The 14,925-nt window shown below is 41.0% G+C and overlaps 1 protein-coding gene across 4 annotated transcripts in view; it reads right to left on the bottom strand.

Annotated features, from left to right (window-relative positions):
* The window catches only part of suco (SUN domain containing ossification factor), an 81,790-nt gene that overhangs the window by 8,120 nt on the left and 58,745 nt on the right, over nt 1–14,925 (bottom strand). For all 4 annotated transcript variants that reach the window (XM_043699897.1, XM_043699894.1, XM_043699896.1 and 1 more), the window contains 3 exons: nt 11,987–12,074; nt 6,656–6,760; nt 6,128–6,279 (listed from right to left, as the gene is read on the bottom strand). In XM_043699897.1, coding sequence (XP_043555832.1) covers nt 6,128–6,279; nt 6,656–6,760; nt 11,987–12,074 — 345 coding nt within the window. The remainder of the gene's footprint in view (nt 1–6,127; nt 6,280–6,655; nt 6,761–11,986; nt 12,075–14,925) is intronic.

Raw genomic sequence — 14,925 nt, 5'->3', positions numbered from 1 at the left:
GCGAGAGCGCGAGAGAGAGCGAGAGAGAGAGAGAGAGAGGGAGAGAGAGAGAGAGAGAGAGAGAGAGAGAGAGGGAGAGAGAGCGCGAGAGAGAGAGAGAGAGAGAGAGAGAGAGAGAGAAAATTTGTGGGAAGTTCCAATGTCTTTGGAAGAGGAATCATATTGGACTTGAAACATTAACACTCTCTCCAAAACTACTTCTCTAGCACTTGGTTTATAGTTCATGCACTGAAAGGCTGAGAGAGAAAAACTGGGGCAAGAAATTAATAGCCCTCCTTTCATCTCATTTCCCTACAAAGCTATTAGAATGAAATTGTGCCAGTGCTAACTACTATTAGTTTCAAATCCATACGCATTGAAGATATTTTATATATAGTTAGATATAGCTGGAGCAGGAAACTTTAAATGGTATTCATTTAGGAAACCTCTAAAGCTTCTTAATGCAAAATATTTCACCCAGCATAGAAAAGTCTGGAACTGACCAAGAAATTTCAAAAAAGTTAATAAGGAATTGACTGTGTACTAATACTTGACCAAGATAATTCATTTCATTCACAGTTCAAAATTAGTAATCAAAACTATTCTGCAGATGTGTCAAATATGGTCCAGATGCTTCCATAACAAACCAGGAAGTAAATGAGAATTTATCAAAAAAAATGTATTCCCTTTCATATTCTAAACTTTAGACTCACAACACAGTCTCTCAAAAAGCATACGACAGGGTAATGGCCCTCGGCCAAAACTGACATGGGGACAAGAAAAATTAACTGAAGATTTGCTATTTCCTTCAAGTACTCATGTAAATAGAGTCATCGAGTCAGAGGTGTACACTACGGAAACAGAACCTTCGGTCCAACCCGAACATGCCGACCAGACATCCCAACCCAATCTAGTCCCACCTGCCAGCACCCAGCCCATCTCCCTCCAAACCCTTCCTATTCATATACCCATCCAGATGCCTCTTAAAATGTTGTAATTGTACTGGCTTCACCACCTCCTCTGGCAGCACATTCCATACACGTACCACCCTTTGTGTGAAAATATTGCCCCGTAGGTCTCTTTTATATCTTTCCCCTCTCACCCTAAACCAATGCCCTCTAGTTCTGGACTCCCCGACCCCAGGGTAAGGACTTTGCCTATTTCCCCTATCCATGCCCCTCAATTTTGTAAACCTCTATAAGGTCACCCCTCAGTCTCAGACGCTCCAGGAAAAACAGCAGCAGTCTGTTCAGCCTCTCCCGATAGCTCAAATCTTCCAACCCTGGCAACATCCTTGTAAATCTTTGCTGAACCCTTTCAAGGTTTCACAACATCTTTCCGATAAGGAGACCAGAATTGCACACAATATCCCAAGTGGCCTAACCAATATCCTATACAGCCGCAACATGACCTCCCAACTCCTGTACTCCGTACTCTGACCAATAAAGGAAAGCATACCAAACACCTCCTTCACTCTCCTATCTACCTGTGACTCCACTTTCAAGGAGCTAGGAACTTGCACTCCAAGGTCTTTGTTCAGCAACACTCCCTAGGACTTTACCAACAATCCTATCTACCTGCGACTCCACTTTCAAGGAGCTATGAACCTGCACTCCAAGGTCTCTTTGTTCAGCAACACTCCCTAGCACTTTACCATTAAGTGTATAAGTCCTGCTAAGATTTGCTTTCCCAAAATGTAGCACCTCATTTATCTAAATTAAACTCCATCTGCCACTTCTCAGCACATTGGCCCATCTGGTCAAGATCCTGTTGTAATCGGAGGTAACCTTCTTCACAGTCCACTACACCTCTAATTTGTGTCATATGCAAACTTACAAACTGTACCTCTTATGCTCGCATTCAAATCATTTATGTAAATGACAAAAAGTCAAGGGCCCAGCACTGATTCTTGTGGCACTCCACTGGTCACAGGCCTCCAGTCTGAAAAACAACCCTCCACCACCACCCTGTCTTCGACCTTTGAGCCAGTTCTGTATCCAAATGCTAGTTCTCCCTGTATTCCACGAGATCTAACCTTGCTAATCAGTATCCCATAAGGAACCTTGTCAAACACCTTACTGAAGTCCATACAGATCCCTTCTACTGCTCTGCCCTCAATCTTCTTTGTTACTTCAAAAAATTCAAATCAAGTTTGAGACATGATTTCCCACGCACAAAGCCATGTTGACTATCCCTAATCAGTCCCATACAGATCCCTTCTACTGCTCTGCCCTCATCAATCTTCTTTGTTACTTCAAAAAACTCAAATCAAGTTTGAGACATGATTTCCCACGTACAAAGCCATTTTGACTATCCCTAATCAGTCCTTGTCTTTCCAAATATATTTACATCCTGCCCCTCAGGATTCCCTTCAACTTGCCCACCACAGACATCAGGCTCACTGGTCTATAGTTCCCTGGCTTGTCCTTACCACTTCTTAAAACAGTGGCACTACGTTAGCCAACTTCCAGTCTTCCGGCACCTCACCGGTGACCATTGACGATATAAACATCTCAGCAAGAGGCCCAGCAATCACTTCTCTAGCTTCCCAGAGTTCTAGGGTACACCTGATCAGGTCCTGAGGATTTATCCACCTTTATGCATTTCAAGGCATCCAGAACTTCCTCCTCTGTAATATGGAGATCTTCCAACGTGTCACCATCTATTTCCTTACATTCTATATCTTCCATATCCTTTTCCACAGTAAATACTGATGCAAAATACTAGTTTAATATCTCCTCCATTTTCTGCAGCTCCACACAAAGGCTGACCTTTGAAGGGTCCTATTCTCTCCTTAGCTACCCCTTTTCCCTTAACATATTTGTAAAAGAATTATCCTTTAATTCTATTTGCCAAAGCTACATCCCCTTTTTGCCCTCGTGATTTCCCTCTTAAGTATATTCCTACTTCCTTTATACTCTAAGGATTCACTTGATCTATCCTCTTTATACCTGACATATGCTCCCTCCTCCTTAACCAAATCCTCAAATTCTTTAGTCATCCAGCATTTCCTATTCTAGCCTTTTTCACCCTAACAGGAATATACTTTCTATGGATTCTCATTATTTCTGAAGGCTTTCTGTTTTCCAGCCGACCCTTTACCTGCGAACATCTGCCCCCAATCAGCTTTCAAAAGTTCTTTCCCTCATACTGTCAAAATTGGCCTTTCTCCAATTTAGAACTTCAGCCTTTAGATCTGGTCTATCTTTTTTCATCACTATTTTAAAATGAATAGAATTATGGTCACTGGCCCCAAAGTGCTCCCCCACTGACACCTCAGTCACCTACCCTGCCTCATTTCCCAAGAGTAGGTCAAGTTTTGCACCTTCCCCTCTAGTAGGTACAGCCACAATCAGAAAATTGTCTTGTACAGCCTATAATAACCACCATATTATTCTTACAGATAGCTGAGGTCTCCTTACAAATTTGTTTCTCAATTTCCCTCTGACTATTGGGGGGTCTATAATACAATCCCAATATGGTTATCATACCTTTCTTATTTCTCAGTTCCACCCAAATAACTTCCCTGGATGTATTTCAGGGAATATCCTCCCCAAGCACAGCTGTAATGCTATCCCTTATCAAAATGCCAATCCCCCTCCTTTTGTCTCCCTTTGTCCTTTCAAAAGTTGATTGGGGGCAGACGTTCGCGGGTAAAAGGAACAGCTGGAAAACGGGAAGCCTTCAGAAATGAGATAACAAGAATTCAAAGTATATTCCTGTTAGGGTGAAAAGGAAAGGCTGGTAGGTATAGGGAATGCTGGATGACTAAAGAAATTGAGGGTTTGGTTAAGAAAAAGGAAGCATATTTCAGGTATAGACAGGATAGATCGAGTGAATTCTTAGAAGAGGATAAAGGAAGTAAGAGTATACTTAAGAGGGAAATCAGGAGGGGACATGAGATAGCTTTGGCAAATAGAATTAAAAAGGAGAATCCAAAGAGTTTTTACAAATACGTCAAGGACAGAAAAGGATAACTAGGGAGAGAATAGGGCCCCTCAAAAGATCAGCAAGGTGGCCTTTGCGTGGAGGAGCAGAAAATGGGAGAGATACTAAGTGAGTATTTTGCATCAGTATTTATTGTGGAAAAGGATATGGACGATTATAGACTTTAAGGAAATAGATAGTGACAGCTTGCAAAATGCCCATATTGCTGGATATCTTGAAATGGTTAAAGGACCTGATCAGGTGTACCCGAGAACTCGGTGGGAAGCCAGAGAAGTGAGTGCAGGGCCTCTTGCTGAGATATTTGTATCATCGATAGTCACAGGTGAGGTGCCGGAAGACTGGCAAACGTGGTGCCACTGTTTAAGAAAGGGTGGTAAGGACAAGCCAGGGAACTAGCAGGACTTATACACTTAATGGTAAGGTCCTAGGGAGTGTTGCTGAACAAAGAGACCTTGGAGTGCAGGTTCATAGCTCCTTGAAAGTGGAGTCACAAGTAGATAGGATACTGAAGGAGGCATTTGGTGTGCTTTCCTTTATTGGTCAGAGTATTGAGTACAGGAGTTGGGAGGTCATGTTGCGGCTGTACAGGATATTGGTTCGGCCACTATTGGAATTTTGCGTGCAATTCTGGTCTATCGGAAAGACGTTGTGAAACTTGAAAGGGTTCAGCAAAGATTTACAAGGATGTTGCCAGGGTTGGAGGATTTGAGCTTGGGGAGAGGGTCAACAGGCTGGGGTTGTTTTCCCTGCAGCAGAGGCTGAGGGGTAATCTTAGAGTTTTAGAAAATTGAGGGGCATGCATCAGGTAAATAGGCAAAGCCTTTTCCATGGGTTTGGAGAGTCCAGAACTAGAGAGCATAGGTTTAGGGTGAGAGGGGAAAGATATAAGAGACCTACGGGGCAACGTTTTCATGCAGAGTGTGGTACATGTATGGAATAAGCTGCCAGAGAAAGTGGTGGAGGTGGTACAATTGCAACATTTAAGCATCTGGATGGGTATATGAATAGGAAGGGTTTGGAGGGATATGGGCTGGGTGCTGGTAGGTGGGACTAGACTGGGTTAGGATTTCTGGTCGGCATGGATGAGTTGGACCGAAGGTCTGTTTCCATACTGTACATCTCTCAGACTCTAAAATATCCACTAACACAAATTTAATTTTAATAATGTGACAGAATACTCAACTTGATCCTTTTTGTACACAACTTCAGACTGACAGGTTCAAGCTGTAACTTTAGGACTGGGATGATAAATGAACATCTGATTAAATACTAATTATATGAAATAATTTAGTGTTGATACACTGCACACATATGCAATTGAGAAACAGAGAGGGGTAAGGGGACAGAGGATTGCATGTAGTGTTTTTAGGATTTTCTTTCATGTCTAATAATAAACCAACATTTGAGAATAAATACCAGACTGGTTGAGGCAAAATGCACTCTTCCTAGCTTTCACTCTTTCTGAATGTCATATTCAAAATCGGTGAGCCCTCTGAAATTAATACAACATATATGCAAAGTAGCAGCATCCAAGGAGGAGAGTTGACATTGAGCATAAACTCTTCATCAACCCCTCATTCCTGATGAAGAGCTTATGCTCAAAAACAGACTCTCCTGCTTGACCGGCCGTGCTTTTCCACCACCACACTCTTCGACTCGGATCTCCAGCATCTGCACTCCTCACTTTCTCCATATTTGCTAAGTATACAGGTTTCCCACAGATCCCAAAAGGCAGAGTTTGCTGCAAGTCTGCACTGAAGTTAAGGAGATAATTCTCTAGTAACAGCTTCTACTTAAAACTCATTTTATTCTAACTCTAGTCCCAATTTAAAAAAAACAAATCACTCAAACATTGCTTCGAGCAAACTCGTGTCTGTTGCACACATCAGGACTAGCACACAAGAAACCAGACTTAGATAAAGATCAAATTATGTAGCAAAGGAAGAAAATATTGATTGCATGGGCCATTGACGACTTGGTGGATGTAGTAGGAAAGCAGGTCATCAAATTGGAGCTCTTCAACTAGACGGACTGGTTAGGACACTGCCATGAGAATGCAGCTCATATTGGGAAGAGAAAGATGTCACAGAAACTGCTAAAAAAAGTGCAATGCATGTACAAATTCCTTCTGTCGACAAAGTAGGGTCCTGTTTGTTAATTATTATATAAATACTCACATTCCTAACAAAGAATCAGTTACCTTTTTGGGCTCGGGTAATGATTGCTTTTGGGAACTATCAGTGAATGATCATGTGAGATAGGGCTGTTCCAACATCGTTGCACACAGAGCAGTACTGCAAGGATTATACAGAGAGCTAAAGAAACCACAAGGTAGCTCTGGCGGTCTCCAACCTAAGGAGGGAATGCACTGAATTATTAAATTGCCCAAATTAAATGGTATATGAGCATTCACATTTGAGTTGATATTTAAAATCTGTGTCAAACAATCGCAACTCTTGCTACCTCAAATAGCATTATGGTTGAAGAAAAGGACTTTTTTTTTTTACATAAGAGTAGCCATTTCTAGTTCACTGACACCACATGGGGCAGTTTGTTCCAGCATAACACAGCAAATTACGATTCCAACTTAATACAAGAACATCATGCACAAACATCGTTCTCACCCTTAGTTGAGAAGCAATGAGAGAATAGTTAAGTAATGCAATTTTAATACTCATTCAAATTGACAGACTTTCTTCATAACACTAAGTGCTTAAAAATTATTTACCTCATGTTCCAGTTTTTTCACTGTTTCAGATAGATTTCTGATCAGTTCTGACATGTTTGCAAGCTGTCCTTGAAGTACACTAATTGCTTCAGTTTGACGCTGATCCTGCATTTTAAAAAAAATGGAAGTCAGCAAATAAGTTGGACCCCACCAAAACATTTCTGATAATGGAAATCTATAAAATTATGATCAGATGGCGCACACAATATTTTAAAAACATTTCTTGCACTCGTTTTAAAACTACAGTACTACGTTTTAAACAGTGTATTGGCTTTGAACAGTTTTAGCCAGAGGGAAATGGAGAGTAGATTGGCTTGCTTTCAATCTACAGTTTCTTTCGAAGTGCAAATGACCTTCAAAAACACAATCACTCCCTCCATTGCACATTTATGGATATAGATTCTAGTCAACTGGACAATGGACAAGGCTTCATTTTGAATCTGACATTATTCTGAGAAGTTGCTGTCAGTCAATGTTTGATAAAAAGCCTCTTGCAAAGAATCAAACTCAGAACTGATGACTTCAATTTGACTAACTGGTCAACTGCTTGTACTGCATGTATTCTTGCTGTACACCAAGAGACGCCTCAACTTTACATCAGATTTAAACTGCTGTTGGAGAAAGGATATGTGGGGTAGGCAGGATGTCAACAGCAAACAGAATTGCTTACCCATTATATCCATGCAGTTTGATAAGTCTGCACTTAATTCAGCGCTCTATTGGCTATCTAGTTTTGTCCTTTGCAGAAGGTAACAGATAGCAAACAATTCTATATATGTTGACTGAAATGTAACAGATTAATTGCTATATAGCTTCCAGCCTCAAGTAAAATGAGTTGATTGTATTTCCGACTCTCTTCCACAAGAGTAGAAAAGCAGAACAGCAAACTAGCTCTTAAAAATGTTTAACACTGCAGCGACTAGCTGAAGTGAGGGAAAAGGGTAGACAGAGGTACAGGAAGGCAGAAGAACCAACAAGCAACATATGAACAAGAAAAACAAATGCTTGACATGAAGGAAGACAGATGTGAAGACGTGACAGATTTTTCACTCATGGGATGTAGCCATCACTAGCTAGGCCAGTTGTCTACTGCCTTCTTTTTTGCGGTCAACTGGTAATAAGCTGCCTTCTTGGAGGAGTGGTTGGAGTGTAGGGACACAGAACTGCTGGGAAAGAAGTTCCATAATTTTGACAGTTCCAGTGACAGTGAAGGAATGGGAACGCAGTCCCATGTTAGGATGGTGTGCAGTTTGGAGAACTTGCAGGCAGTGGTATTTCCAGGCAACTGACAACAGTGTTCTTCCAAGTGGTAGAGATCACAGGATTAGAAAATGCTCTCAAATGATTCTGGACAAGTTACTGCAGTGCATTTTGTAAATGGTACACTGTTACCACGATGTGATGAAGGGATTGAACAATGAAGGTGTTGGATGGGATGCCAGTCAAGTGGGCTTCAAGGTGATATCAAACCTAGAGTCTTGTTGGAGCTGCACTCAAAAGGCAAGAGATAAATATTCCATCATACTCCTGAATATGCCCTGTGAGGACAGACAGCAAGTTGCACAGATCCTCGTCTCACATCTACTTGTCACCAGTACTTAAAATGGTTGATCCAGTTCATTTCAGTGAACAGTAGTCTCCAGTATGTTAAGATCAGAGACGTAGGAGCACAAGTAGACCATTCAGCTCATCAAGTCTGCACTGCCATTCAATGGGATCATGGTTTATCTGATAATCCTCAACTCCAAATTCCCATCTTTTCCCTACAACCCTCAATTCCCTTACTGATTAAAAACGTGCATCTCAGTCTTGAATATATTTAGCAAAAGACAACCTCAGCAGCCCGCTAAACAATTCCACAGACTCAATATCCTAAGAAATTAAAATCGGTTTTATACATGCAACCACTTATTCTGAGATTGTCATCTGGTTCTAAATTTTCCTGCTAAGGGAAAAGAATCTTTTGTATCCACCCTCCCAAATCCCCAAAGAATGTTATGCACTTCATTGAAGTTGCTGCTCATTCTCCTAAACGCCAACCTACTCAAATCTTTCCTCATAAGGCAGAGGATCTATATATGGTATTAGACTCCTGAACGTTCGTTGGACTACCTCAAATGTCAGCATCTTTATTTTGACTATACAGTGTCCATCCGTGGTCTGACTAGTAGCTGGCATAGTTTGATTAAAACTTCCCTACTTAAATATTCCAAACCGTTTGAAATAAAGGTCAACATTCCATTTGCCTGCCATATTATCCACTCAACTTGGATATTTAGTTTTTGGTAATTCATGGAAGAGGATTCCCAAATCCCAGTTTTCTAGATTCCCAAATCCCAGTTTTAATAGCATTCAGTGCGAGTTTCCTCCCACAATCCAAAGTTGTGCAGGTCAAGTGAATTGGCTATGCTAAATTGCCCATCGTGTTAGATGCATTAGTCAGGGGTAGAGGAATGGGTCTGGGTGGGTTACTGAGGGTCAGTGTAGACTTGTTGGGCCGAAGGGCCCGTTTCCATACTGTAGAGAATCTATTCTCTATTCTTCTTGCCAAAGTGCATAATCGTATTTTCCCCCCATTATATTCACCTGCTAAAGTATTTGTCTCTAGCCTTCTGCAACTTTACCACCACCATTTGGACGTCATCCACAAGTGGGTCAGAGACGAGGATTAGATTAGATTACTTACAGTGTGGAAACATGCCCTTCAGCCCAACAAGTCCACACCGACCCGCTGAAGCGCAACCCACCCAGACCCATTCCCCTATATTTACCCCTTCACCTAACACTACGGGCAATTTAACTTGGCTAATTCACTTAACCTGCACATTTTTGGACTGTGGGAGGAAACCGGAGCACCCGGAGGAAACCCACGCAAACACGGGGGAATTGAACCCGGGACTCTGGCGCTGTGAGGCAGCAGTGCTAACCACTGTGCCACCGTGCTGCCCTTACTGGAGAGCTGAGAGATAACTTACCGTCTGTCACCAATCTACAATGCACATTCAGGTGTATGATGGAATATTTTCCACTTGCCTTTGGAGTGCAGCTTCAATAATACCCAGGCTGTAGTACATGCACTTTCCTCAGCATGTCATTAAATTAATAAGGTCTGATACAGCAGAGTTGGTCTGCTTAGGTCAGGCACATTATTTCACTGTGGTATTCCTTATTTTTGTTGTAAGCACTGGCACAGTGGTTGCCTGCTGCTGCCTCACCACCAGGGACCTGGGTTTGATTCCAGCCTCAGGCGGCTGTCCGTGTGGAGTTTGCACAATTCTGTGACTGCATGGGTTTCCTTCATGTACTCCAGTTTCTTCCCACAGTCCAATGATGTGCAGTTTAGGTGGATTAGTCATGGGAAATGCAGGGTTGATGGGCTGCTTCCACATTGTAGAGATACTATGATTTGTAAACTGTTGTGGCCCAGTACAGATTCCTGTGGCACACCACTAATTACAGATTGCCATCTCTTATTCCAATTCTGCCTTCTGTTGGTTCGCTAATCCTCTAGCCATGCTAATATAGTATCTGCAACACTAGGCTACTTAATAAAAGCCTATACATATACAATACTTGAATTTTCTGAAGTTACTTGACAAGGTATGTTACTTCCACAGCTTCCTCTAATTAATCCTGCTTACCTGCTCAAACAATTCTAGTAAATTAGTCAGGCACAATTTCCTCTTTAGGTATCATGTCAACTCTGCTTGATCATACTATGCATTTCTAAATACACTGCTATTATATCTTTTATAGGAGACTCCCATTTGCCAAATAAATAGATAAGCTAAATGACATGTAGTGCCATCTTTTATCTCCTTCCATTTTCAAAATAGGGGTTATTTTGGCAGATTTCCAATCTTCGGCAACTTATCTAGAATCTAAGGATGCCTTGAGGATTACAACAACACATTACTATCACTAAATTTAAATGAAGTAGCTACAGAGATAGTGAATGTCACTGAATCTTAAGGGAAAAATGCTAAAGTTCTCTCGCAATATTCAGTAATCTTAGTAGCAACATTTGCACTACATGTCAGCCCAAGCCTGGATATTGCCCTGGTCTAGCTGCACATGAACACTGGCTTAATTCAGTACCTGAGGACTGAGTGTTCAGCATCACACAGCGATCCGTCACTTGTAATATTTTGGAGGAAAAGTAATTGAGGAGGAAGCTTAAGATGGTGGACTTTGGATTCTACACTGAGGAACACCTGCAGTCACATCCTTGACCTAATAGGACAGAGCTCCAACAATCACAACCATCTTCATTCATGCCTCATTATTCCAATTAGCGGGGAAAGAGAGAGAGTCTTTGCCATGATTCACATTCCAGAACTCGCTACAACCCAAGTCAAGCTATTTCAGTACAACCACAACACTAGTACCTAACCAATGTGGAACAAAAACCCCCACAGTATCCCTCTTCCACTTTTATCCAGTTTTTCAGCATGGAGGATGACTGATTTAACCAAGGACAAGCAGTAGGCAGGAATCAACATGTTCCCCTGCACATGTCTGACCTGCAGTCAGTCAATATTAAGGTCTCCCAAGGCAATTCCCAAACATGCCACTGCCTGGTATGCCCTGCCAGTTGGCTAGGATGTACTATGGATAATAGTAAGGCTGGTGTCTGGGACACTGCAGGTTACAATTCTGAGAAGATGGCGGTCAGGCTTGACAAAGTCTGTGACAGTTCTCCCAATTTTAATACAAGCCTCCAGACAGTAGTGACTAATTTGCAGAATTGACATGGGTATGTTCACACGCGGTTTCCGGACCTAGGTTGATGCTGTCGATAATGCAGTCTGATTCTCTTCTTGAGCTCCATTTTAGACAGATACAACTGTCAGAGGACAGTTAAGAATAAGCCACATTGCTGTGTCTGGAGTCACATACAGGCCAGAGCAGGCAAAGACAATGACCTTCTCTAAAAAGGATACCTCACGAGTTTTTGTAAAACACAATAGTAGTAGTTTCTTGGTTGCCATTGTACTAACTAACTGTCTTTAATTCCAGATCTAGCAAGTGAATTAAAATTTCATCATCTGCTACTGTCACCTTTGAACCCATATCTGCAGAGCAAGAGTCTGGCTCTCTGGATCACAAGTCTAGATTTCCACTGTTTCAACACCCACCAATTCCAGGTGTGAAAACATTCATAAGCAGCACAAATATGGACAAAACCACCAGAGAACACAAAATAAAGCTAAATAATCACACTGCAGCTACCAGTGAACTCAATTTCCTTGGTCTTGAAGACTCAGGACATAAAGTACATTGATTTAGTAAATTAATTTTATCTCCTCGAAACATTGCTTTACAAAATACCTTCTCCTCAGCAATTCTTGAAGTGTTCTGCAGTTTTATAATGGTCTTATTAAATGCCTTCTGCATTTCTTCCATTTGTTTGCGATACCTGGAAAGCAAAACATCTGTCGCTCAACAATACAATGGCACAATGCAACAGCCTCAAACAGTGAAGCTTGCTGTATTATATCTACCTTAGCAAGGCAATGGCCTTTAATGACTAATCTACAACCATACACAAATCAGCGTAGTTATTAAAATTAACAAGGCTTATGGAATCAAAGCTAGTCAAGCAAATATCCAAACCATTTAAATGCACTTACTAAAAGATGTTAAAAGTTGGATAGGCCACCATTAGAGTTCACAAATAACTAATAATTGATCAAGTTTCAGTAGTGGTTGGATAATGCAACAAATTAGCCTAAAAAAAAAGTAGCTGCTGAAGCTTTAAAACATGAAATTTCAAGACTAATGCAAAAATCAAATGCTGCCACCACAAAATTTTCTGGAAGAGATTGAGAAACAGAATCAGACATCGAAAATACGTATACAATGGGGTTGGATTAACAATCTCTTTATCTTATCCCGTGAAATTTAATAAGTGTAATCCACTGAAAAAACACTTAGGAATAAAATGTCTATTATGCATTAAAAACAACTTTTGATCTCAACAGTCTAAAGATAGTGTCCTCAAAAGTGACTGCAATCTAACATTCTGGTGATTAACTGATCAAAATGGCGCCACCTGGTTACGAGGCAGCTGCTCCAATGAACCCTTATTGCAAGAGTGCTCTTTCATAAGATACAGTAAAAGTTTCAAGCAAGCAAAAGCAATTAAATGTTAAAGCATGAAGTTCAGCTTTATAAACACAATACAAATATCAATTCATGTTGAATGAATGATTGTGAAAAAAAAATTGATAATTAATGCCTTTAACTGATCCCAAGCAAGATCCTAATCCCTCAAAAAGAGATATTTTAAAGCAGCCTCAAAACACACCAAATACCATTAATTCAAGATTCTCCTGTACCTTCAACTTACTAAATTCATGTGAATAATCAAGAGTTCCAAAACAGATGATTTTTGATTTACGTGGGAGCCAAGATTTGAGTGAAATGGCAACACAAATCACAATAGATCAGCCATGATCCAACCAAATGGGTTAAGGGACCAATTGCCTAACTCGATTTCTTGTTCTTATATTGTACACAGATTTGTGAATATAAAAATTGTTGGTTTCTTACATGAAAAATCAAAAAGTACACAATAGTTAAATCGTGCAGATTACAGTTGACAGTCAATGTTCCAAAATCCATCAACCTTGCAAAATCAGATGTGATCCTAAATAGCAGGTGCAAAATTCAATCTGCTTTCACCTACATGCTGTGCTGCTCAGCTGAAAAAGTCAAACAGACTGCTTTGCTCATTGCGGGGGGGGAAGAATGAGGGAATGGTTGGATGAAGCCTTTCTCCCACACAGAGGGGGTTTCGAGTTAGGGGGGGGGAGGGGGGGGGGGGGGGGGAGCAGGAGGGGAAAAGCAATCAAATCAAACCAATGAATTATCAAATACTGGAAATTACAAATAGTATTCAACATCACAAAAAACTAATCCTGCTGTTACAAATCACTACAACTGAACTTGTAAAGGCTATTGAGGCTGATAAAAGCTAACCATAACAGTGCAACACAGACTTGTCAAAGTTAATCACTCATGGAACAAAAAACATAGTAGCAACATAGATATAAAAATTCAGTGATTGAACAGTAACAGTTGATGTGTGCTTTTCAGACTGGAAGGTGACGAGTTATGCAATTCCACAAGGGTCATATTGGGATACTTGCTTTTCTTAAAAAGGGCCTTTACCTCGAGAAATAGCACAGAATTTCAAAATTTGAGGGCAACACAAAACCTGGAAACATTGTGACCCATTTGTGGGAGGAGCAGTTGTTGGGATGGGAGGACAGTGGCTGGTGAAGTTCAATGCTGAGAAATGTGAAGTGACTTGCTTTGGAAAAAAACAGAAGCAAAACAGATTCAAATTCCAGGGTTAGAGAGAAGAAGAAACAAAGTGGTGCAGGAGCAAAGGGACCTAACTTTATTCTGAGAGGGAGTGACTGAAAATGCAAATAGAGGTCTTTTGCTCTCCCAAGGATGTTGGGAGGTGGCAGTGTTTAATAAAGCATATATTATGCTAATCTTTATTAACAGGGAAATGGAGTATAAAAGCAAGCGGGTTATCTTGAACTAGTATACCCAGTTAGGTGTCAGCTGGACTATTGCTTTCTTCTGGGTGCTGCACTTAATGTGGAGCATTGGAGAAAGTAAAAAGATTCTCATCCCTGGAGCCAGTCATGTGAAACTTCAGATTTGAAGATATATTAGAGAGGTTGAGATTATTTTCTTTAGAAAATCTGGACACAATCTGGATAATGAGAGATAATTTCATTTTGGTACAACAGACAAGGGTGGGGCTTAAACAATTAATGGTAGGCCCCTGAGCATTGTAGAACAGAGGGACCTAGGGGTTCAAGTAAATAATTCTTTGAAGCTTGCGTCACATATAGATAGGGCGATTAAAAAGTCATTTGGCATGCTTAGTCCTTTCAGTGTAGGTGGTAGGTCGTTGTGTTGAGGTTGTACAGGACATTGGTGAGGCCTCTTCTGGAATACAGTGCCCAGAGCTGGTTGCCCAGTTAGTTATAGGAGGGATATTATTAAACTGGAGGCGGGGTCAGGAGAGATTTGAGGTTTACCAGGATGTTGCCGGGGATGGGAGGTTTGAGTTATAAAGAAACGCTGGATAGGCTGGGATTTTTTTTTCCACTGGAGCACAACAGGTTGAGAGGTGACCTGATCAAAGTTCATAAAATAACAAGGGATACATATAGAGTTAATAATGGTAGTTGTATTTTCCTTAGGATGGGGGATTTCCAGACGAGACAGCACATTTAGAGTGA

This window comes from Chiloscyllium plagiosum, chromosome 11 (genome assembly GCF_004010195.1).
Source record: "Chiloscyllium plagiosum isolate BGI_BamShark_2017 chromosome 11, ASM401019v2, whole genome shotgun sequence".
In the NCBI taxonomy this organism is placed as follows: Eukaryota; Metazoa; Chordata; class Chondrichthyes; order Orectolobiformes; family Hemiscylliidae; genus Chiloscyllium; species Chiloscyllium plagiosum.
The sequence above is the reverse complement of the archived record's forward strand: the minus strand, read 5'-3'. Positions and strand labels throughout refer to the sequence as shown.